Source organism: Parasteatoda tepidariorum, chromosome 10 (genome assembly GCF_043381705.1).
Source record: "Parasteatoda tepidariorum isolate YZ-2023 chromosome 10, CAS_Ptep_4.0, whole genome shotgun sequence".
Lineage (NCBI taxonomy): Eukaryota > Metazoa > Arthropoda > Arachnida > Araneae > Theridiidae > Parasteatoda > Parasteatoda tepidariorum.
The window spans coordinates 77,182,875-77,208,878 of record NC_092213.1 but is presented as its reverse complement, the minus strand read 5'-3'; the positions used below and the strand labels follow the sequence as shown (position 1 = coordinate 77,208,878).

The following is a 26,004-nucleotide window of genomic DNA, read 5'->3' as shown; positions in this document are numbered from 1 at the left end:
AGCAAATTAATTTGGGAAATATTTTTTCCTGCGCTTTGAGAAAGAGAATTGAGAAATGGATGATCATTTTGATGAAAGTGATCATGATTTGGGTCAAGAAGAACCCATGCTCCCCGATTCATCCGGGCAGCGATACCAGCACAAAAGAGATGCCATGAAAATTTTAGAGGCTAATCACTTCGTGTGCATCGAAAAGCTTGGGTCTGGCGCTTTTGGTGACGTATACAAAATGATGGACTTCTCTGGCCAAGAAGTTGCCGTCAAAGTTGTATCTCTTGAAGTCACTAAGCAAAATGAAATTGAGGTTTGGCCAAAAATGTGTCACCCCAATATTATCCCCCTGCTGCAATATATTAGCTTCAGTAACCCTGATGTGGGTGTTTTTGTAATGCCCGTACACCGGGGCACTTTGAAGGAGGCAGTCCAAAATGAGCACTTTTTGAATCAATCATGTGCCCTAGACTGTCTCAAATCATGGCTTTACGATTCTCTTTGTGGTCTGGCTTATTTGCACACTAACGAGGCATGTCACTTGGATTTAAAATCCGATAACATCTTGATATCGCAAGATTACAGAGCTGTCATATGTGACTTCTCTTGTCTCGCATCTGCGGCAAAGGCAATACCAAGGTAAGCCATTTAATATCAGTTTCATATTTGACAAAATTTATTACTTAGTGTATTTTTATTTCAAGATATAATTTGTTTTCCTACTCAGATTTTTATTTGCAATGTTTTCAAATTTAACTAAGATCATTATAAGATTATAATCTCAGCAAAAAAAAAAAAATAAATAAATAAAAAATAAAATCAAATGTTATAAAGCAGAAAATTTTATAAAGCTAAAGTCGGTAATTAGGATTATTAGAATTAGCATGCAGGGAGTAAAAAAATGACAAAACCCTAAAATTTTCAATGAAGTGAGCCGAGTTTGAACGCCAGCAATGTCAAATCGATACGAATTCCGCATCCGGCTTGCACCGACAGCAATGCTGACGTAAAATATCCTTAGTGGTAGATAGATCATGGGTTAAAGCCCATTGCCGTCAAGGCTGACCCAGGGAGATTTTCGTGGTTTTCCTCCACATGTAACACAAATGCAGGTTAGTTCCATCAAAAAGTACACCATGAAGACAATTTTCACCCAATACTTGATCCAGGAATTCCCTCGTCTTCAAGATTGGGTCCAAAATTACAAGGCTATGGAGTTGGACATTAGTAGCTGAAAATCTAAAATTGGGTCGGTTGTTCAACGGTGGTCATAAAATAAAATAAAAACAAAGCCTAAAATGTTAATGTTAAAATAGACATATGCAGTCATTTAATTTAATTTTTAATTCTAACACAAAATAAAGCTAAATACAAAATTTACCTTTCTAGCTGACACTTCTAAGCAAATTAAGTATAACTGTTATAGCTCTTTAAAATTACAATGGTATGTTGCATCCTGTCAACTTGGTCCTGTCACTGCATCCTCTTAACTTGAAGCTGAGTAAAGGTTCTTTAATTTCCAAGCAAGTCCAAGATGTTGCCTTTGAGGTTGTTCAAGATGTTGTTTCGCTTGCTGCTAATTTTATTATGATTCTATTTCCTCGGGTTACTTTTGATTCACTGTGAAGGTTTTGCATAATAATTTAATTTTGTTTTTCAGGGATGAACTTGGATTGCCGAGTGTGTATAGACCCCCAGAAGCTTGCCTATCACTCGGGGGCGTGACAGAAGTTGATGGCAAGGCTTTTGATATGTGGGCGTTTGGAGTGATGGTCTTGGAGCTGTTCACCAACAAAGCTCTGAGCAATGCAATCACCTGCGCCGGTAATTGGAACAGGGATATTTATCCTGCCATGTTCCACATTCTTCAGGTATATATTTATATAAATATATATGTATTTTCATTCTTATAAAATTTCAAATTAATAAAACCTAAAATATTTTTTATGATGCATAAGCATTTCCTATAATTTATTTAGCAGTGTCTATTAAGATTGTTGAAAAACTTTTTACTATAGATTAACATCAAAATAGGCTTCAAACATAATAAATTTTGATCAATAATTAAAAAAAAAAAGAAAAGGGAAAAATTTACAATAAAAAATAGGCTTCAAACAAAATAAATTTTGATCAATAATTTAAAAAAGGAAGAAAAAGGAAAAAATTCACAATAAAAAACTTATGAAAATATTTTTTTCTTTAATATTAACTAATTTTTAAAACCTTTTTTATTTGTTGTTTAAAATGTAAGACAAATTTAATTTTATAATGAATATATTCTTCAGTAATGCAGTAGTTTGTTTCTATATTTGATATCTAGTTATAAATATCTAATGTTGTATAATTATTTAGTTTCTGTGTCGATAGAGTGAGACAGAAAAGTTAAGGAGCGCTTAGAATTCTTCTATAAATTTCAAAATTACACATATGTAGAAAATTAGAAATTTCTGAATAAATATTGTTATTTGGTTCTAAACTTCTGTGGTATTTGAAACTGCTTCAAAGGAGAATATTTTTTTCTGCTCTAATGTTTTAGACATGGTTTTTGTTTTCTGTTATATATTTTTCTCCCAATTTAGTACACATTCTGTAAAGTGCTTGGAGAAAATAAGCATTATGTTAGAATATATAAAGAAAATTAAAACACACATTAATAGAGAAAAAAACACATTAATAACTTTGGATCTAATAATTAAACTTTCACATTCGCATGGACACAATCCTGAAAAGTTTCACAGTATTAACCTTAAATATGCTAACTATCATATGTGTGATACTTTAAAATTAGAAACTCATCCTGAATTTCTCACCCTTAAAACAGTCAGAGATGTTTCCCAAATCTTCGAAACATTATTTTAAAAACTTTTTCTTACGCAGTTCTTTGATTAAATCAATGATTAATTTTTCCTTAATTATTTTTTGGGATGGTCTAGAGTCTAAAAAATTATTAAAAATGCTGTTTGAACTTTCGAAGAATCATTCATGATTATAATTTTGTAACTTTATTTTTTTCAGGTTGATGCTTTCAAATGCTTCATGAGTGGAGTGTTTTCCGCGACGGGCATTGCAGACGGGCAAATTTGGCTGGCCTTGAATTTTATACACACTTTTTTGATGCCCGATCGAAGGAAAAGGTGGAATGCCGGAATGGCAATCGACCACTGTTTTTTCAAAACTGGTGGTCAGATTGGACCAGGGGCAGATGCAAAATGGTTGCATTTTTGTGGAGATGAGAACCAAGAAACTAGCATGCACAGAAATCAGGGTGTTAAACGTGTTGCTGATGTCAGTGTTAACCCACTGGAAGTGAAAAGAGCAAATACTGAATTTGAGCAAACACGTGAAAAATTCCAACCCATAGAATGTGCAAACTGCAAGCATGCTGAAAAAAGAGTTGAGATATTGAATGAGGAGTTTGAAGTGGTAAAACGCAAAAATGCGTCATTGGAACAGGAAGTTCGAGAGTTGAAAAAGTTTTTGGAAATAGATGAGTTTGCGAAGAAAAAGTCTGTTCCAAAAAAGAGAATGGTTTCTGAGTGTACACAAACTTCGAATCATTCGAAAACAATAACCATTCAGGAGCATTCGCGTGAGCACACTTCAGATGTGAATAATGCACCTTATGGAGATACATTCTTCAGTTGGGTGAGAAAAAAATTGCTTGCTTGCAAAAACAGAATTATTCGATTCAATTTTAAATAATTGGAGGCTAAAATGAAAATCAACTACGTAACAGAATCGAAGCAAGCATGAAAATAGTTCACAGATTTCACCCAATGTGTTCAGATATTCAACGCAATAGAATAAACGTTTTAATCGAAGTGTGCAATCACGTAGAGAAGCTGCCTTAGCATATGTCTAAAGAGGGCTCTTGCAGCTAAAAAAAAATGTTCCAAGAACGATGAATCACGTCATAAGAAAAAAGCCTAGAGAAGGTTAAAAGAGAATGTGTGAGAATTTGCTGAAAGGAAATTGACTTTCAGTATTCGCATTCTATATCCGATAGACTTGAAATCGCAAAAAAAAAAAAAAAAAAAAAAAAACTTAACCAAAATAAATGAAAATGTATGGAACTTTGAAGAAAATAGATATTTGTCTTTGGCAGACGTATATTCTGTATCTTCAGTAGACGTGTTCTGTACGTGTATGCATGGCAGTCTCTACCGAAATTTGATCAATGAACACGATTGAGCATTTTAAGGCATTTTTGAACTCCCCATAAAAGCAAAACTAACTTAGTAGAGGTTGAAGAAAATATTTGGGAAAATTTAGTAGCTAAGAAATTATGGTCTTTAGCAAACTATATATAGCAAAAAAAAAAAANAACAACCTACTGTCTTTGGTAGACGTTCTACATCCAGCAGAATATAAATTGTGTTCACTTCTTCGGACGAAAATCCTGTAGATGACAGCCTATGCATAAATCTGACAACTGGATACTCCATGATGGCTTGATCCTCTTCATAAAGCAAAAATGACCTAGCAGAGGTCGAAAGAGAAGGTGTGAGACCTTGCATGAAACAAACATTGATCTTCGGAAGAAATGTTCTACAGCCCACAGACTATAAATTGTGTTTTGAATTAGTGGTAGAAAATCCTATGTGCCAAAGATGGACATTCTTCTCGGAAGTTTTGAGTGTCTCGGTAGATGATTGGCCAAACAGACATCCTTAGATAGAAACATTACAATTTGAGAAAGTTTAAAAGAAGAAAAAGAAAAAAAAACGCTGAGAGTCTAACATTTAGTCTTGTGGAATGTTTCATAATTTTTTAAAGTACAACATATAGCAATATAAAATATTAGTTTTGCTATCAAAGTTGCAAAAAATTTAAAATTGGAAATAAAAAAAAAAAAACAAATTAATGTGTCTGGAGTCATGTTTTATTTAATGGAATTCCCTTTATTACAATGTTTAGAATAGAAAAAAACTATATTTCCTGGGCAAATTTAATACAACGAAGACTGCAGCTTTTCAGTGGATAAATTGAAATAAACAATGCAACGATATTTAGCGTTAAAATGCCTTGAAACTATCTTCTCTAATATTGATTTTTTTGAAGGCTGCAATTATTTTAAAGGTAAAAAAATGTCAGCATGTCTTTAAAAAAAACTTTACAAATGCTTAAGAGATTTGACTCAAACTCTACTTAAGGCAAAAAAAAGATAAAAAAACCTTTATAAAATCTGCAGCTTAGGTTCAGGTTGAAAAAGCCTTAATAAAAAGTGCATCATCTGTAATCATTGTACTTCATTAAAGCTGCAGTTTTGGGAAAGTGAACTATCTGCAAAAAACCTAAAGCTTTTTTGAAGGTTAAGAACCTTTTTTAAAGCTGCATTTATGAATTACTAAATAGAACTATCAAACTCAGTTACATTACCAGACAGATTTAATCTTCAATCGAAATCTGAAACGAAATTTTCAACTACCTAAACTGAACTTTATCAAATCACTTTAATAACTTTTAAACTATTGATGAAGAGTGCTATGATAACATCTTGTAGGAATGTCTAATAATATGCGTCAATTTTTTTCATTTCTCTCACTAGACTATCCATAAAAGCATTTTACGATGGAGGGAAAATTATCTATGGAAAAGGCATCGGCATATTTCACCATTTATTTCAGATTTACCTCTGAGATTTTTGTTTCCAACCAAAATTATTAGTATATTTTTTGCAAGTAGTTTCCTGAATAAAAATAAAATAGGGTTTTGTAAACGAATAAAGTTTCAATGTCTCTAACTGAAATCCAGCGTTTTTCAATAAAATCGCAAAAATTCTTAAAATTATTAAAAATTATTAAAAATCGTTAAAAAGTATTTAAATAGAAAAGAAACCCACGGTGATGTTTTCATTTTAAATAACTCCATTAAATGCTTCATTTTGCTTTGACAAAATAACATTCCATAAATGCCGACCGGACCTGAGAAAGGTTTTGGGTTTGAATCTCGGGCAAGGAATGGATGTTATTTCACTCTCTGTACTGTCTGTCTTTACTGTGGGAGCAACGCTGAGCCACCTGATATGGTGCTCCTGAAAGAATGGCCAACATATCTGCCCTGTAATTGCCTGAATTGACGAAATGTTAACACTGGTGGGCATTAGAAATAAAATTCTACAATTGAAAATTGAATATTTATTAGAAGTATCGATTGCATTGTCATTCAATATTACATTTGCAAATTTATATTTTCATGATCTTTTAAGCAGATGATCTGTTGGAACTGTCTTTTCCTTGGATGCCATTTACAAAACAGAGCAGGTACTGATCATTGATAGTTCATGGAATACTTCTTATACCACATGGCAATGTGATCTCCTTCTAACAATACTGTTTTAATTGGACCTGAAAAATAACAGAAATATTTACATAATTCGCAAAAAAAAATAATTGCAATGAATGTTAATTTAATGTATCAAAAAGGTTTTTTTTCTTCTCTACTCCATTTTTGATGATATTTTGAATAACTGTGTGTAGAAAGATTTTAGTCCATTTTTGTTGTTGTCAAAATTGAGATCGAATTAATGGGTGGTTCTCACGAAATATGACAATTTACAGTCTCTTGCTCCAAGATCTAATACTATAACTACCAAAAGAACTTTTTTTAAAATTTTTAATAAATAGCATTGCTGTTAGAATTTTAAAATGACCTTGTACTAGCATCGACTGTTTTGTATGTTTGTAAAATTTAATTGAATTTCAAAATGTAATGTTTCTGGTATGTCACAAACAATATTTCCAATAATAACTAGCTTCTAAACTTCGCATAAATTTTTCAATATCTAATTTCTTGATTTCAACCGTTGTAAGCATTTCTAGAATATACACAGAGGGTATTATTTACAAAAACTTCGTTTAAAATAAATTTTTCTGTCAATAATATGTTTTTCCTGGCCACTTTTATTTAGTGACAAACAAGCAAATTATCAAACTTTCCATTGCGTAATCCTAAGTATTCCTGACGTGATTTGTTTGAATTTTGATATTTTTTGAAACAATGTTAGCATTTAAACATTTCTCTAGACTTACCTAAACTCAATTTTTATCTATACTTTAAATTGCTTGTGTAGAGGGAAGAGAATTTGTAGTGAAGAGTTTCTCCCGTGATATATTATCCTCTGAGTGGACAGAAACAGCATTCTACTTCTGTTAAGCTATGGAGACGAATACAATTTCTTTAATTATAAAGAAACTAATTAATGTTTGTGAACAGATTTTGTTTTTGTTAGTCATTGAAGTGTATTCCATTGTACCTAATTAATAAATTTTAAGATTATAAGCATTTTTAAATTTTTCACTGCTAAGAGCTTTCCTGAAGTTGTGGTTGTTTACATACTTCGCACTAGAGCTGCAATGAGCAATGGGCTATTGCTGAAAGTCTTTGAAACATTCCTGGTGTTGATTCGAAGACATCCCATCACAATTTTGATCCCCTGAGGAGTGGATGGCTCCCCCGTTTTGGTAGCCCAACGACGGTGGATTAATTTGGATAATTGAATGCCGTTAACATGGCATGCATGCAATAATTCATACACCTCGGGACTCTTACCTGTTTCCTCGTGTTCAAAAGTACTTCCTGCAGTTGCGTTTTTCTTGTAAAATAACCAAAACTTCCCATCTTCTGGATCATTTGGAATATCGGTCACTTCATAGATATCCAACTTTCCAGACACTGATTCATATTTGAAACTATAAAAAAGATAAAATTTGTTTTAATCTAAACCAAGTGTAAGATAATTTTAATGAAACTAAAATTTAAATCCTGTATTTAAAAAACTACAATAAATAAACAAATTAAGAGAAATTTTGATTGTTTTATCCCTTTCGGTGGTGCAAAATTTGTTTATAAATTTTAGACTCCTTAGCAACTACAATCGGGATAAAATTCGTTGATTTGAGATAATTCAACGCAAAAATAATTTCTAATAATTATTTATTATTTTATTTAATAATAGTTTGAAAATATTTTAATTGCAAGATATACCAATTTTTACGTCATTTTAAAGAAAGTAATTTTGTAAGGCGAAATACGAAATTTGAAAAACTTCTTTAAAACTTGATTATTCCGGAACAATATTGGATCTGCTACAGTATTACATCTGTTCTTTAAGCAACGTGCTATTTCTTAAGGAGTGTTATATTTTAATTGTCAAACTTATCTAATTCTGAAACAGTTTTGAATAGAAAAAAGTTGAAAAATTTAAATTTCTTTTTGCTTGCATAGTGTAATTTTCGAAGAATATTTCCGTAACAAATTAATAAGCGAATTATTAATTAAAAACGCAATGTATACTGTGCAACAATGCCAAATATATTCCGCTGTGCACAAAAATATTTCATTCAGATTCACTACTATTTGCGCAAAAAGATTTCATTAAGATTTACTACTATTTGGGAAAAACAATTAATTAAGATTTAAGATCGACTACTACTTAAATCATTAAGAATTACTACTGAAAGTAGAAACTTTCAGATTTAGGTTAATTTTGCTCATCCTCTGAATCTTCTCGTGAGCCACCAGAATTCCCAATTAGGTAACCTCATTGGTAGGTGAGTGCTTTATCCTCTTAACTTTCCTATTTCCTGAGGTTCGATATTAAATTTTAGCCTAACATATAGAGGGAGTTTTTGACTTAATTTGACTTCAAAACGCACTAATAACTTGATAGCACGCGTTACTTGTGTTCAAATCTTAGTTCTGCTACATGAGTTGCTGACCAAATACACTGGTGCAAGAAATCATGAGAATTTGCAGACTTGGTCGATTATCTCTAGAACTGCAGGACCAAATTTTAATGAAATTTGATATGCACATACATTGATATAATACAAAACAAACTAGGAGGCTTCGCCCCCTGCTCGCTCGTGCTCGCCAAACCCCGGAACTGCTTTCGCAGTTCATTTCGGATTGCTTCGCTATCCGATGCTCGCTTTGCTCGCTCATTGGATACGTTCTTAACGTCTAGCTTTTGTATACTTTTTTGAACACTGAAGTTCCGAAAACTTTTCACTGTAGAAAATTCTAAACCTGTGCATTTCAATATTAATTTGAAATTGCAAACAGTTCACATATTTTTCTTAATCACACTATTCTAAATTTCAGTTGTTGAGAAAAGTAACTGTTGTAAGTTTTGTTTTAAAGTCTTTCCCACCAGAGGGCTAAAACCATGTGTTGTAAAACAATATGAAATAGTACTGAACGCCGGATGTAAAGCATCGGCTTCGATGAAGATAATTTTGTGAGAATTTTTTTGATAATTCGGTGAGAATTCACCCGATTAGACATATGATGCTCACTACGTGCTCTTGCGCGCCGAAGCCTATCAATTAAAAATGAAAACTGTTGACAGCGAGAGAAAAGAAATATCATCGGTTTTATTGATACATACGTACGTATTAGCGTTTTATATAATATATATAGATAACTGTTCAACAATGGTGAAACACTCGTTGGAGTAGGAAGGTATTAAATTGCCACAGGACAATTCAGGCCAATTGTCACAGAAAATGATAAACTGCCTTATTTCAAGTATGAAATCGAGCTGAAAGGCCTGTATATCTGTAAGAGGGGACCATACCCCCTATTAACCCCTCTTTTTGTTTATTCTTCAACACCTGTTTCACACCTTCTGACTTCGAAGAGTGTTACGCGCGATCATACGTTTGTATTACAATTGTTGAATGGATGTTTGTTTGCTTCGTATTATATAAATGTATGTACGTATCAACTTTCATTAAAATTGGTCCAGTAGTTCAAGAGATAATCGACCTAGTCTGCAAATTCTCTTAACCAGTGAAATAGTGTTACTTCTTTCTTTGACTTACAGTGCTTCGCTTTTAAGCAGCTTGAAAATGTTATATTTTTTTAAAAAATTATCCAAATACAACAGCGGAAAATAAACCCCGAAAATATATTAAAATTGAAATAACATAGAAATCGGAATTGCAAATGAAAAAGAAATCTTACTTGTATTTTTTGTCTTTGAGGGCAATGAACTGCATTACATCAAATGCTGTGAAGTGTTTTGGTACTTTGAGTACTACTGTGTGGATGACATCTTTGCTGTCTCCTATAATCAATGAGTACTGGACTCGAATCTTTGGTCCCAAGTAATCATGTATTTCAGCCACCAGGTCATCTGCAATTGTAACAGAAATGTAACGTGATCTTCATTATGATGAAAAATTGCAGCAAGGATTTAACAAATAAAGTGCGCAGAATATGAAAACATTAAGAATAACTTTTGAACTAATGCTTCGATTTTAACAAAGAAGGTATTCCTAAGTGGAGGAATGACACAGATGACTAAAAATGCAAAACAGCGGTGACTAATAAATAACAAAAATCTATTACAAAAGACAGATATTAGCAAATTATTTAGCATATTTTTTCTTACTATTGAAAATAAGCATAAAGAATGTTTTTTGCTTTAAATACCAATAGTTTTCAATGGAAATCATGGTGGTAGCTTTGATTGAATAATTAAACAGATTGAATAAATTGAATTTTTACCTCTTCTTACATTTTTAGTAGGTCGTGACGGCTTTTCTAAGTGTTATACTTTTTAATTATGATGAATTTTCGCTATTTTTTCCTAACGTAAAGTGATTAAACATGCAAGGCATGTTATGTTTTATTATATCAGCAAGGCATGTTATGTTTAACAGCAGCCGATCCAGACAGCAGTTTTGTGGCTTTTTTTTTAAAACAAAGGACCATTCTCATTGCATGTGAAACAACCGCAATTCGGAGATCGATTAACTGATTGGCGAGGTTTTTCGCGGGTTATTCACTTTCCCCGAAGTCTCGGTTAACAAATTAACAACGAACAAGAAATTTCAATTCAGAATAAACAAATGACCAATTTCGCAGCATTTCATTATAAGCGAAAGGGACAAAGAAAAAAAGCTCACTGTAACTGAGTGTTCATTATTTCCGGGTTATTTTATAACGGGATTTAACCAACATTCCATAAAAAGGAAAAAACCTTCCCACGGTTTACCATAATCCGATCTCTTAGCAGTCTAGACGTTGTTACATATTTTTAATTTCACCCCCATGTCTGAGATGTTCGTTTCGTCGGACTACTAATCTGATCAGTGCGGAGGCCTTCTCTCTTTCAGGAGGTGTTGGTTTTATTGTGGGTGTTAATTGTTTGTGGACAAAATAACTTACCTTGGTCCCTTGAACCAGAGCAGTTGGTGAAAGAAATATCGACCAGGGTTTTGTCATTCAGCTAGGGGAGGATTAAATAGGTGGACAGAAAGTCAGTTGGTGGCACCTGCATGGACTTTATAAGAAATCGAATGGTTTTCAGATGATCCCAGTCTTCAACGCTTTCGTTAATGGCGATGCTGGACAAAAGCGCCTAAAATATTCGAAAGCTTTCACTTTGTCTAAACTTGTATATATGAGTTAAATTTCAATAAATAGTAAAATTTAGTAATGAAAAGTTTTGAATATGAAGTTACATTAGTACATATGTGACAGCTGAAGTGAAGAAATAATTGTTTTACAGATTATCTAACTAACTAGGCTGATTAACTAGGTTGATTTGCTAAAGTGTCAAAAAAACTGTTTTATGTCTCAAATTCTCTAGGTAATCTGCAAACTACCTAGATAATCTGCGCATTAACTAGGAGATACTGCTTAAAATGAAAATAAGATCTTTTCTAGAGCAACCGCAACGTTTCTGCACGTTTAAAGTAACCTGGATTTTGTTTTATTGTTTCGCTATCTAAAAAAGCTAATTATTACAATGAAACAATAAATAAATTAGCTGATAGAATCAATCATCAATCTCTTTAAAAGCTTATATATTAAACGGTTTAAAGAAATATAACCATTAAGAAAATAAGCATGATTTCAATTTATTATTTTTTGATATGTAAAGAATTCTCGGGCCGGGCAAGGTTGACTCAGCCTTTGCATCCCCCCAGTGGGTCGATAAATGAGTACCAAGCATGCTTGGGAACTAAACACTAGGGGGTTTCGCGTTCGGCTGACCACCTAACTGGAACATCTGCTCCTGCACCCCGGAGTCCAAGGTCAAGAAATCTGAGATGGGCACTGTAGGCCTTGGCCCTCTATGAGCTGTCGCGCCACTGAGTTTAGTTTTAGCTTAGATATGTAAAGAATAAAGTTAAAAAAAATCAACAAAATAGTTAATAGAATGAGAAAAACGTTAGCACTTTACAGATACGGCACTTTAAACGAGCTCATTTTTTATTAAGAAGCAGACAATTTTTGATTCTGCACTTTAACCCTTTAATGGGCCATTTATTTCTAGCAATGGTAAATTAAAGTATTTTTGGAATTTAAATTGTTTTAGGAATAGTAATTGATATAAGAACGAAAAACTCATTTAGTTTATAAAAATACTATCCTTTTGGTGGTAAATATATTTAACATGACCCATTATTGACTTTTATTTTTCTTTATTTATGAAATAAATTTTATAAATGCTACAAACCTCGAAAGGAATTACGTATTATATAACTTTTATACATTTTTTTAAACTAACAAATGGTTACCAATTTTATTCAAGCGCACTTCAATAAAGCTGAAGTTACTAACAAATGAAAACCTAAATTAAAAGTGGTGGTAAGTATACTTCCCACGGCCTTCGAAAGGGTTAAAGGAGCAAATAAGTTAATCTTGCATTTAGCTAGACACTAAGCGCTTTTACGATTTTCTAGATTTAGCGTTAATACAAACAGGGCATTCTTTAGACATAATTATTAATTTAAATATTTGGTAAATTTTGGAAAGACGAATAGAAACTTTATGAAAATTTGACAAACGATTATTAAAGATGATGAGAGCAAAGGATTAAAAACAATTGAATTACTCTTTATTTCACAAATGTGATTATCAAAATGACATTACTTATAATTGAGATTAGCCATCAAAAGATTATTTAATTAAGATATTATCCGGGAAGACCGGATATAATGAAACATATAAAATCATTCAAACATAACACAGAAAACTGCAGTTTAAATATATGTTATGCAATTGTATGTTGCTGCTGCAATTTGATGTGCAGCTATAATAAACTGACTTTAAGAAATGTTTACCACTGGAGGTAAATTTCATTAGTAAAAGTAAATTTTTCATTTTCTTTGTTTTTACTTGTAATAATAACTGTTATAGAATTCATTCTTATCTTTATTTTGTTTTCCAGATACTTTCTAAAGCAAAATTAATAAAATAAACTATAAAAATTTGTAATATTTTTCTTTAACTTCAGTGTGGGTATAATGAAACACTTGCAGACAAGAGACATTAAAACATGTTTTAGTGTGTTTCCATAATGCATTTATTTGAAATAATATGTTACTGATTTCTACCCATAAAGGATATCTAGATTTATGGCGGTATGTCAATTGACTGTATTTTTATATTACTATTCGTTCAACTATAGTACGAAAATTTTCGCCAATATCAGATTGAATGTTGCCATTTTTTCGAAATAAAATATTATAAAGAACGCAAGTCACTTTAAACATCTGTATTATTATTGAACGGTACATGTACAAAATATCGTCGATCAGGAAAGTTGGCACAAATTGCGCCAAATGCGATAGTAAAAGGTTTTATATGCAACCAGTGCATATTTAGTTAGAATTGAAACAAAACGTTAATTTAAATTTTTTTTTTTTGAAATTACTATTTCAGAACGTAACATTAAAAAAATGAAATAACTGAATACTTAAAATTTATTCTATTTTAACAACAACAAAAAATTTATATTTGATTGAAAATCCTTGATCGAATAAACACGTATTCGTTATATAGCTTTCTGTTGTTGGCGAAAAATTGTGTTTTTAGCGCCATGTTTTCGTTTTTACCAAAAATAGTCGGCGAGTTTAATTACCAATTATACTCTAAGAAGAAAGCAAATTTATGACAAATATCTTATAAAATTAACCGACGCTGATGTGATTCTTTTTATTCACTAAGTCTTTTTCATGTAGATAGGTTAATCCCTTTGAACTTGAAGTCTTTTCAACTGTTAAAAAAATGGACGCAACTACTAATATTTTTAAAGATTTCTTTCGAACTTACTTTATAATACCGGGAGATCACTGAATGCAGCGGTAACTAAACATTAAGATGAAAAAAATTTCACAATTAGAGTTGTGGGTAATTTACAGGCGACAAAATGGTGACTGACCTCTCGAGTGGAAAGGGTTATGTTCTCTTGGCTGTCATGTGGCAGCTCTAAGCCTATTGCGTGGCGTAATTTTACTGCGTGTAAATAAAATATGACAGCAAAGTGTTAATAATTATTAACGTCTGTCATAATATTAACGTCTACTCACTCTTTTTCTTTCCTTCTTTCAAATAATGTAAAAAATTTTTATGGTCATATAAATACTCAATCTGTATGTTACAAGTTTACCAATTGACATGAATGGTATTAAAATCGCTTCCCAAATTTGTGAAATATTTCACTATTTTCACAAAACAGTACACAAACCTGAGCAATAAGAGCTGTTCTCTGAACATTTCCAAAACTCCCACTTGGATTCTGTAGTCTCATGAACTCTTGAATGATTCCTTCGTAAGCATCTGAAAGTTCTCTGTAGTTTGGAATTAAATTGTACCCACCTTGTCGAAATTTGCAGGAAAGAGCCATCACTGCAAATGCTTGAAAATCTACAGAGGGAAAAAGTATCGATACAAAAGTATAGAGGGGAAAGGAGTATATATATATATATNAAGAAAAAAGGATGAAATTTTATTTAAAAAAACCGGAAAAAAAAGATATAAACTTTTCATCAGCCCACACGATTATATCCTCAAAAAAGAGTGCTTTCTGATATTATATCAATATAGTTAAAGCAAAATATATTAATACAATAGTGTGAGGAGCACTCAAAAAATTTTTTTACAAAAATTACAACAAATAAAATCGAACACAATAAGTAAAAATAACATGTAAAAACAAAAAATGAAATAAATTAAAAAAACAGTATAAAACACAGATTATAAAGCGAGTAGCGAAATCAGATGTACTTACATGGACGGGAAATTTTTCAAGAATGATTTAAAAATTTTTTCACAACAAGATTGCCAGATTACAAAATATGAAAACAAAAGCGCAAATTGAGTGTAACTAGCGGGTTTTAAAGTGCCGTTCTTACTGCACTGCTGAAGTGATTTGTTATTCTGTGCATTGATTTGTTAGTTACCAAGGATGGGCCCGAAATGGATGTGCACAAGGTAATATTATACTGGATAATTTAAAAAAGTTGACCAGAAATAGTTTTAGAAGTTTATTTAAGAAGAAATATAAAATAAAAAAGAGGAACATAAATTGCCTGTTTTGCAAATAATTTTAGCCACGGATTTGACCGAAATGGATTTGCAAATGGAAAAATCATATAAATTATCAAAGAAAAAAAATTTTAATAGATAATTTTAACACAGATTTGCCCGAAATGGATTTGCACATGGAAAAATTAAAAAAGAAAAAAAAAATTCAGTAGATAACTTAAGCCACGGATTTGCCCGAAATGGATTTGAACATGGAAAAATTGTATAAATTGATAAAGAAATTTTTAGTAAATAATTTTACCCACGGATTTGCCCGAAATGGATTTGCACATGGAAAAATTATATAGATTAACAAAGGAAATTATTTAGCAAAGGAATTTTTCAGTAAATAATTTTAACCACGAATTTGCCCGAAATGGATTTGCACATGGAAAAATTATACAAATTAACAAAGAAATTATTTAGTAAATAATTTTGGCAATGGATTTACCCGAAATGGATTTGCGCATGGGAAAATTATATAAATTAACAAAGAAAATGTTTAGTAAATACAACCACAATAATATACGATTAATTCAATGATTTTATATAAAATTTTATTACTTTAGTTGGGTATCCATTGCTTTTTTATCAAATTTTGAAAGAGTTTATCGATTTGTTTATTGAATAAATAAATATTACTACAGATTCTTTTAATTCTGTTCATTTCATTAAAAGTGGTATTTAAATAGATGCTCCTAGAAACATTAGAATTCCAAGTAATTAGTTTATTAATATTAAAATTAAAATCATTTCTTTTATCGTATAAATCAACAAAGCAGATTTTTTATCTTTTATAATACCCAAATCCAAAAAATTGAAATTAATATTATCATCATGATTACGAAGTAAGATTGATTCCTCAGGGTAAATATCATTTAATAAAATAGTAAAATCTTGGAAATTAAAGATAATTAAGCTATCAATATATCTAAAAACAAGTTTAATACTAAGAGTATAATTTTTTTCATAATAATGCAAAAATAAGTTAGCTAAGAGAGATGAATAATTAGATCCTTCTGGTATTCCATTAATTTGAAGAAAAATATCTTTTACATGGTAAAGATAATTATTAAAAAGACAAAAATTAATCAGAATTTCCCAATAATCAAAATCGCAACAAAGGATATTTTTAAAATCATAGTAGTAATTCGAAAGGACATCTTTTAGTTAAGAAAGGGGAATGCCATTGAAAAGATCCTGGAAATCAAAAGTAGCAATAGAATTAATTTTATTATGTTTAATGAAATCTAAAATCGGTTGATTATTAGTGATAATCCAAGAGAAACCTTCTTTAGTAATATTGTTAATAATTTTATTTAAGTAGTTAGAGAAAATGGTGCCAGGTTTAGTTAAATAAGTAATAGATCAACATGTGATAGTTCTAAATTTTACAGGAATTTTATGAAATTTAGGGCTGATAATTAAGTAAGGAAATTGTATATTGTAAATTTTAATTTTTAATCTCCTGTAAAAAGCTAAAATTTTTTTAATGACAATATTGTTATTGAAATTACTAAGTTTAAAATTTTTACTATTTTTTAATTCCGTCTTTAAAAGTTCAGCATAGAAATTTTAACAGAATATAGCATAATTTTTGTTAGCTTNATATAGCATAATTATTGTTAGCTTTGTCTATGGGAGTAATTACAAAATTTTTTTGAAGTTGCTTAATTGATTGAACAATATTAGAAAAATTAGTTGAATTGTTACTCTTATTTAAATTATCCTTACTATTGAAAATAAAGTTTTTAAAGTAATAATAAACATCCCATTTCCATTCTATTAGCATACCTAAAGGTAAAGAGAATCTATTTGATATCTTTAAACAAAAACTATTGAGATCATTAAGAAAGTATTTTAGAATTTTATTGATTGATATATGGTAAATGGGTCTAAATTTTGTGCCTTTTATCATTAAATTCCTAAGTTCCAAGTTTTCTATAATATTTAAATTACCAGTGATAATATGTTTATGATGTTTATCAACAAAATCAAAATATTTATCCTCCTCACAGTGACATTCATAATCGGATATATTAATACTCCCTAAATTTTTGCTTATATCATTATAGTTAAATATGGTTCTACCAAGAGATTTGTTATATTTAAAACTTTTAATTATGTTAAAATCTTTTAATGGAAATAAAGCTTTAAAATTTTCAAAAATGTTGTGAAATTTGATCTTATCGAAAATAGGATTTTGAAAGTTAATAACGAAATATAAATTATGTAAACGTTTCGTTTTATTAGGCGAAATTTTGCTCAATTTGGCTTTATAAGATCGAAACAAAGAATTTTGAATTGTAAATAAATAAAAGAAAAGTTAATAATAAGATCGTAGAACTTATATACATCATAATTCTTAAGGGAGAAGACAACATCTTTAATTGGTTTAATGTTATAATGTTTATCAAAGTCTTTTTCCATATTAGAAAGAAAATTAATATTTAATTTGCCACCATTAAGAGAATTTCTATTACTTTTTGAACCCCGTTTACCTCGATTTGTACGCTTATCTTTAATATGAAAAAGTGAATAAGTTGAAGAGTTATTAAAGTTAATCTGTGCATGTTGGAAGGTATCGTTTAGCCCTTACGGCAAAATTGTTTTGTCTAAAAGCATGTAGTAATTTTCTTTCTGTAGTCTTAAATCTAGTAGATGGGAGACCATCAGGTTCCGACCATCAAAACATCCATTTTGAAATAAACTCCAATATAAATTTTGACTGCTGCTTCAGAGACCCCATGAGAACAAATTGGAAGAAATTCCAAGACGATATCATGGGGCTGACTGAACTGGGTGAAAATCATATTAGAGACAATTATGATCTAGAAATTACAACAGAAACTCTGCAGAACAAAATTCCAGGTTTATACTATAAAAATTGCCCAATACGTACCAGAAGAGCAAAGCCCCAATGTCCTTGGTGGAATAACTCTTTGGAAACTGAAAGGGCAAACGTCAGAAAACTTTTCAATAAAGCAAAGAAACATGGTGAGTGGGACAACTATAAAAGAGCCCTCACCAACTATAACAAAAATGTTAGAAAAATTAAACAAGAATCCTGGAGAAAGTTCTGTGAAGAGATAAATTCTATCTCTGAAGGAGCTAACTCCAAAGAATCCTTAGAAGGGATGAACCCATAATGGTTGGCACCTAAAAGAATGAGGATGGCAACTTTGCTACCACTGGAAAAGAGATAATGGATGTTATGCCCAAAACTCACTTTCCAGGAGCCATTGATATGGATAGCAATGAAGGACAGCATTTCATTGGCTTTGTAAAAAGAATACAAAGAAATCAATGAATCAATGCTAAGAATATTATCAATCAAGACAATGTCAAGTGGGCTATCTTCACCCTCAAACCACTTAAGAGCCCTGGACCTGATGGAATCATGCCTATAACGATCCAAAAGGCAGGAGATTCTATCATCCCTGTGTTAACCAGAATTAACAGAGCCAGTCTGGCACTGGGATACATTCCAAAGCTATGGCAGAAGATCAGGATTGTTTACATTCCTAAACCTGACAAAAGTAATTATGACCAGGCTAAGTCTTTCAGGCCAATCAGCTTATCTTCATTCTTTCTCAAAATTATGGAGAAAATTATTGATAGGCATATTAGGGATTACCTGGGTAGCAATAACCCCTTGCATAATCTACAGTTTGCCTACCAACCTGGTAAATCTACAGAGACAGCCTTACACAAGCTAGTATCTAAGATTGAAGACACCCTGGAGAGAAAGGAAATTGCATTGGCCACCTTCCTAGATATTCAGGGTGCTTTTGATAATACCTCTCACCCATCCACCCTTAATGCCTTAAGGGAAACAGGGATAGACCAAACTTTATGTTTATGGATTAGGACCCTACTTTTGGATAGAGTCATTCAAATGAATATCTTCAACGAGACATTAGAAAAGAAAACAACCAGAGGCTGTCCACAAGGAGGTGTACTATTACCATTACTTTGGAATCTGGTTGTAAATAGCCTAATAAAACATCTGAATAATATAGGCTACTATACCGAGGGATATGCGGATGACATTGTCATACTCATCCTTGGTAAAGATTTTCATATAACTTGCCAACTAATGCAAAACGCTCTATGTAAACAAATGGTGCAGGGAGAGGAATATGGACATAAATACACAGAAGACCAATCTAGTACCATTCACTCGTAAAATAAAAAGGGAAAACTTTTTTATCCCAATGCTTTTTGGCCTAGAAATCAATATTGCCTCCCAGGTGAAATTTTTAGGCTTAATACTTGACCAAAAACTCACCTGGAATAAACACGTTGACAACAAAATCAACCAAGCAAAAAAATGCATAATGATGTGCAGACGCATGCTTGGTAAAAACTGGGATCTACAACCAAAAATGATGCTTTGAATGTACACAGCAATTGTCAGGCCCGCTTTCACATATGCTGCAGTGATATGGTGGTGTAAAGTGGAACAGAAAACTGTGAAGTACAAGCTGGGAAGTCTGCAAAGACTGGCCTGCTTGTGCATCACAGGCGCAATGTCCACAGCTCCTACCAGAGCACTAGAGGCAATTTTGGACCTGACTCCTTTAGATATCTTCATGTGCAGCGCTGCCAGAATGACTGCATATAGGATGAAACTGCAATATCAATGGTATGACAAGCCCTCATCTGGAGGTCATACCAGTATTACTAAGAAATTCCACTATCCAACTCTCCTTATGCCTTCTGACTGCATGGAGAGAAAATACGTGTTTGAAAGACAATTTGAGGTAGTTTTTCCTACCAGAGAAGAATGGAATAACAGCAAGATTGATACAAAAAATGATGATCTAATCTGATTCACCGATGGATCAAAGAAAGTTAACCTCTCAGGACTGGGGGTCTGTGCCGTGTCACCAAGATTTAATCTTTTTGAAGGTCGTGGGGAATATGCTATTGTCTTTCAGGCGGAGGTACTTGCTATAGTCAACTGTCTGCAGATAAATATTAAGAAAGGCTACCATGGTAAGCGGATTCTTATTTTCAGTGACAGTCAAGCAGCCCTGATGACTCTTTACTCATTTCAAGATAAATCAAAAATTGTTCTGGAATGCAAGAATCTCCTAATAGAACTGGCAAAAAGGAATAAAATTATTCTTATTTGGGTACCAGGGTATAGAGGAATTGATGGTAATGAAAGTACTGATGAACTCGCAAAACAGGGATCCTCTTTCAATCCAATAGGAACGGAACCCTTCTGTGGAATCAATATGAAGACTACAAAGAAGGCCATCCAAAAATGAAAAAAAACAGGAGATGAACAAAGTTTGGCCCAATTCTCCTGGACAAAAACGTGCTAAGGGGCCGTTCAAAAAGTACGTACATCCCGAAGGGGGGGGAGGGGATTTGCTATTATGTACGGTTTTGTACGATGGGGAGGGGGGGAGGTATTATACAAAGTACGTACTTTATAAACATTCACCAAATTTAAATTTGACTTTATCCTACACACTCCTTAAGTAAATATTTAATTTTATTTAAAACATAATTATTTTAATTTTTATGAAAAAGGGGGGTAGACTAATAAAATGTACGTACTCTAAGGGGGGGGGAGTAAGACCTTATGTACGGTAATGTACGAAGGGGGGGGAGGGGTTTAAAATTTCTCCATTTTTGTGTACGTACTTTTTGAACGGCCCCTAAAAGCATGATCAGCAGCCTATCTGCAAAAATTGCTTTTGAAATTCTTAGGCTCCCAAGATTGAAGATTCAAACAATTGTAGGCTTCATCACTGGGCACTATCATTTCAGGAAACATCTACATAGAATGGGACTTTTCGAACAAGAACCAATATGTCGAAAATGTCGTAAAGCGGTAGAATCAGCACATCACATCCTATACGAGTGTGATGCACTCGCTCTTACGCGTCTCACTACCTTAGGCAATACATATCCTAAAGAGCTTCAACTAAACTCCATTAAGGTACTGTCAGACTATATAAACAAAATAGGCGACCCAAGACGAAGGAACTAGGAAAAATTGGAATTGGAGCATGGTACAAAATGCAACATATGCAGAGGTGCCACATATCTGACAAGCTCAAGCAAGAAGAAGATCCCTAATTTAATCTATTTTCCAGTACTGCTATTATTAACGAAAATTATAAATTATGGTTGCGAACTCATCAAATTTGTTTGAACATTATAATGTTATAAGAATATAAATGTTATTTTAAAAAATGAATATTTCGAAAAAATCACCAAGAGATCTAAATGTTTATAATACTAATTGATAGTAATATTTGGATGTAGAAAGTAGATGCGCAAGCATAAGCAAGCAGAATTCCTTTTAGTTATATGTTAAGCGAATAATTTTAACTTTAGTAGAAAAACTGTTTTCTGCTAAGAGAAAACAATTATTGTGAAGCAATCATCGGGGATGGTGAGCGGTAGCGAACAGGGGGCTCAGCCCCCTAGTATAGTTATAACAATATATTGTTCAAACAAATTTGATGAGTTCACAACCGTATTTTAAAATTTTCGCTCACCAAATGGACGGATATCTATATTATATAAAACGCTAATACGTATGTATCAATAAAACCGATGATATTTCTTTTCTCGCGCTGGCAACAGTTTTCATTTTTAATTGATTGGATTCGGCGCGCAAGAGCACGTNATTTATTATTTCAAAAAAGTATACTAAAGCTAGACGTTAAGAACGTATCCAATGAGCGAGCAAAGCGAGCATTGGATGCGTACCGAAACGTACTGCGAAAGCAGTTCCGGGGGTTGGCGAGCGATAGCGAGCAGGGGGCGAAGCCTCCTAGTATTAAATATTACTTTTGCTTGCATCTCACTGCGCATGAAGCTGATCATTAAGTTACAAATCATTTAACAGATCTCTTTAACTGTAAATTATTACTGTATATTAACGTTATTTGCACAACAATAATAATTGTAAGACGGTTAATAAGCTTTGAAGACATTTCTAACTAACTTTATCTGAAAATGTAGCGCAGAATTACATTATATTAATTATAAAAAATTCAACTATTTTCTAGTTTTGAACTCGAAAATTGAGTTAAAAAACATAAGAATAGCTGTACAGGAAAATAACTTTATATTAGGGATGCAAAAATCTTTATAAAAAACAATATATTTACGACTTTTATTAGTTTTATGCTGATGAAAACCAAAACAAAATGGAATTGAATGAGAAAAAAGTGGATCCTACCACGTGATTTTCCGGCCAATAAAAATGCATGGACAGCAATGCAAAACACACCATCATTAGACATACTCCAAACAAAATGAAAATTTCAACAAACTTTAGCTAGTAAGTTTAGTTATAAAGATTCAGCAGACAGCATTATTAAAAATTATTACTTTTACGGCGATTTTAGCAGCAAAAAATGCGGACGTCAACGAATTGAATCTGAGGATACAACAGTTATTGCCAGGTAACTTGGTGACATATAAATCCGTTGATGCAGTTTGATTGAAGCTGCAAATTTTACAACAGAGTTTTTAAACTCATTGGATTTACCAGGCATACCACCGTATAATTTAGTACTCAAAGTAGGATCTCTGGTTATTTTGCTTCGTAATTTGAACCCACCACGGCTGTTCAACTGCGCGCGATTAGTAGTCAAAAAATTAATGAACAACGTTATCGAAGTCATTATTTTAAATGACAAATTCCGCGGTGAAAATATAATACTTCCTGGAATCCCTATTATACCCACAGATGTGCCAATTCAATTTAAACGCATTCAGTTCCCCATTAGATTGGCATTTGCAATGACAAGGATAAACAATGTTTGTGTCTTAGATTTGAGCACACCATGTTTTTCACACGGGCAATTATGCGTGGCATGCTCTCGAGTGGGCAAACCATCCAGTTTATTTGTGTTAGCTAAAGATGGAATGACAAAAAATATTGTACACTGCATTGAACGAAGAGATTAATATTGTTGACTAATATTTCCAGAATTCGTTACATATATAATTTATAAAAAACATTACTATAAATTAAAAAAAACTATTATTTGGTGTGTTGTTAGTTTCACCTTCCGTCATCGTTCACAGCGCTCCATGCCTCTTCCTTTCATATACCACAAACGCACACACTTACAATAAATAAGATATATTTTCATATTCTAGAAATAATTCATATGACAAAACAACGTTTGCCGTGTCAGCTAGTTTATGCTGATGAANTGAAATTTTCTGTGTACCTTCAGAAGGATTCGAGAATGGTTTGTATCTAATTTTTTTTCATTTTTTGGACAGATTTAACGTATATTTTAAATATATCTTTATTTAATCGTATTCGGATCCAAACTTGACATAGAAAGATAATAAATCAAAAATAATATTCACGCACGTTGCAACAAGTCATATTAAACTCTAATACTTATGCTCACCCTTAAAAGAAGAGCATCAAATATATTTGCAAGTATGTGAATAAAGGCAGTGATATGGCAGTATTTCGAGTTGAAAATACCGATGTGACTGCTCTTCCAGTGAATAACAACGATGAAATAACGCTGTACCAAATTGGCCGGTACATCAGCTCCAATGAAGCTGTTTGACGTATCTTTGGTTTCCCAATTCATGAACGGGATCCAATTGTTATTCATTTAGCCGTCCATCTTGAAAACGGTCAGAGCGTATATTTCACGAATGAGACAGCGATTGACCGATCTATAATTCCACCAAGAACTACACTCGCCGAATTTTTTGAATTGTGTATTCGTGCGGATGCTTTTGGTGCCTTAACACGGACATTACTCTTCTCAGAAGTACGACACTATTTCATATGGGTTTAAAAAAATGGACACCACACAAGCAAGGCTCACCGGTTGATGCACGTCCCGGTTTATTCAAATCAAACGCCTCGGGGAGAGTATTTACAGTCAATCCAAGGCAGACTGAGTGTTTTTATTTTCGACTGTTGTTGGTTAATGTTACTTGCTCATTGTCATTTCAAGATATACTTAAAGTCGATGGACATCAGCATCCAACGTATAAAGATGCATGCCTTGCACTCGGCTTGCTGGAAGACGACAACCAGTGAGAATGTATGCTTGCTGAAGCAGCATTGAACTGTACTGAAAAGCAAAATCGTCTACTATTTGGTATAGTATTAACTACATGTTACCCGGCCCGTATGGAAGCGTTATGGGATAATCACAAAGATTCGATGACTGATGATATACGGTATCAACATCGCACACGTTGCAACGATCTAACGATAGCATTCAGCGATGCTATGTACAATGAAGCACTGATGGCTATTGAGGATCATTGATTTATTATTTCCAAATTGCCACTCAGTTATTTCGGTATGCCTTCGCCAAATCGATGTGCATCTGATTTATTAAACACTGACATGAATCGTGCACTTCAATACAATACGATAGAAATGGCAGCGATTGTTACTCGCAATGTTCCACTAATGAATGAGGAACAAAGGAACATTTATGACCGCATTATGCTCGCAGTTTCGGCAGGACAAGGTGTTTTTCTGATGCACTAGGTGGAACTGGCCAAACATTTATTATTTCGCTATATCTCGCTGAAATACAATCAAATAGTGTCATAGCGTTGGCCGTTGCATCATCTGGCATTGCGGCAACTTTATTGAATGGAGGCAGAACAGCTCATTCAGTATTTAAGCTGCCACTAAATATTCAAAACAACCAAGATGCAGTGTGCAACATAAAAAAGCAATCGTCTATGGCCACAGTGTTGAAACACTGAAAAATTATCATCTGGGATTGGCACACAAACATTCGCTTGAGGCGTTGAACAGGACATTGAAAGATAAAAAAACATTGACAAATTATTTGGCGGCACTCTGTTAGTCTTTTCAGGTGATTTCTGACAAGCACTTCCCGTCATTCCGCGTTCAATGTACGCTGATGAGATCAATGCTTGCTTGAAATCATCTCCACCGTGGCGTAATGTTGGAAAAATTCAACTAAAAGTAAATATGCCCGTCCAAATGCTTCAAAATCCATCTGCTGAAACATTCTCAAAACAATTGTTAGGTATAGATGATGGAAAAGTTACTAAGGATGAGACTGGATGCATAAAATTATCGGTCATTGATTCACAAGATGCTCTCATCAACCTAATATTTCCTGATGTACACACACAATATATTCATCATGAGTGGCTGGCAGAAAGGGCGATTTTAGCAGCAAAAAATGTGGACGTCAACGAATTGAATCTGAAGATACAACAGTTATTGCCAGGCAACTTGGTGACATATAAATCCGTTGATGCAGTTTGCGATCCCATTGAAGCTGCAAATTTTATAACAGAGTTTTTAAACTCATTGGATTTACCAGGCATACCACCGCATAATTTAGTACTCAAAGTTGGATCTCTGGTTATTTTGCTTCGTAATTTGAACCCACCACGGCTGGGCAACTGCACGCGATCAGTAGTTAAAAAATTAATGAACAACGTTATCGAAGTCATTATTTTAAATGACAAATTCCACGGTGAAAATATATTACTCCCAGGAATCCCTATTATACCCACAGATGTGCCAATTCAATTTAAACGCATTCAGTTCCCCATTAGATTGGCATTTGCAATGACAAGGATAAACAATGTCTGTTTGTGTCTTAGATTTGAGCACACCATGTTTTTCACACGGACAATTATACGTGGCATGCTCTCGAGTGTATTACT

At 32.7% G+C, this 26,004-nt stretch overlaps 1 protein-coding gene across 5 annotated transcripts in view; it reads right to left on the bottom strand.

The window, feature by feature from the left end:
* Positions 1 to 6,113: 6,113 nt before the first annotated feature.
* The window catches only part of LOC107445767 (uncharacterized), an 86,624-nt gene continuing 66,733 nt past the window's right edge, over positions 6,114 to 26,004 (bottom strand). For all 5 annotated transcript variants that reach the window (XM_071186495.1, XM_071186497.1, XM_071186498.1 and 2 more), the window contains 5 exons: positions 14,480 to 14,658; positions 11,170 to 11,362; positions 9,961 to 10,132; positions 7,543 to 7,682; positions 6,114 to 6,338 (listed from right to left, as the gene is read on the bottom strand). In XM_071186495.1, coding sequence (XP_071042596.1) covers positions 11,231 to 11,362; positions 14,480 to 14,658 — 311 coding nt within the window. In that variant the 3' untranslated portion in view covers positions 6,114 to 6,338; positions 7,543 to 7,682; positions 9,961 to 10,132; positions 11,170 to 11,230. The remainder of the gene's footprint in view (positions 6,339 to 7,542; positions 7,683 to 9,960; positions 10,133 to 11,169; positions 11,363 to 14,479; positions 14,659 to 26,004) is intronic.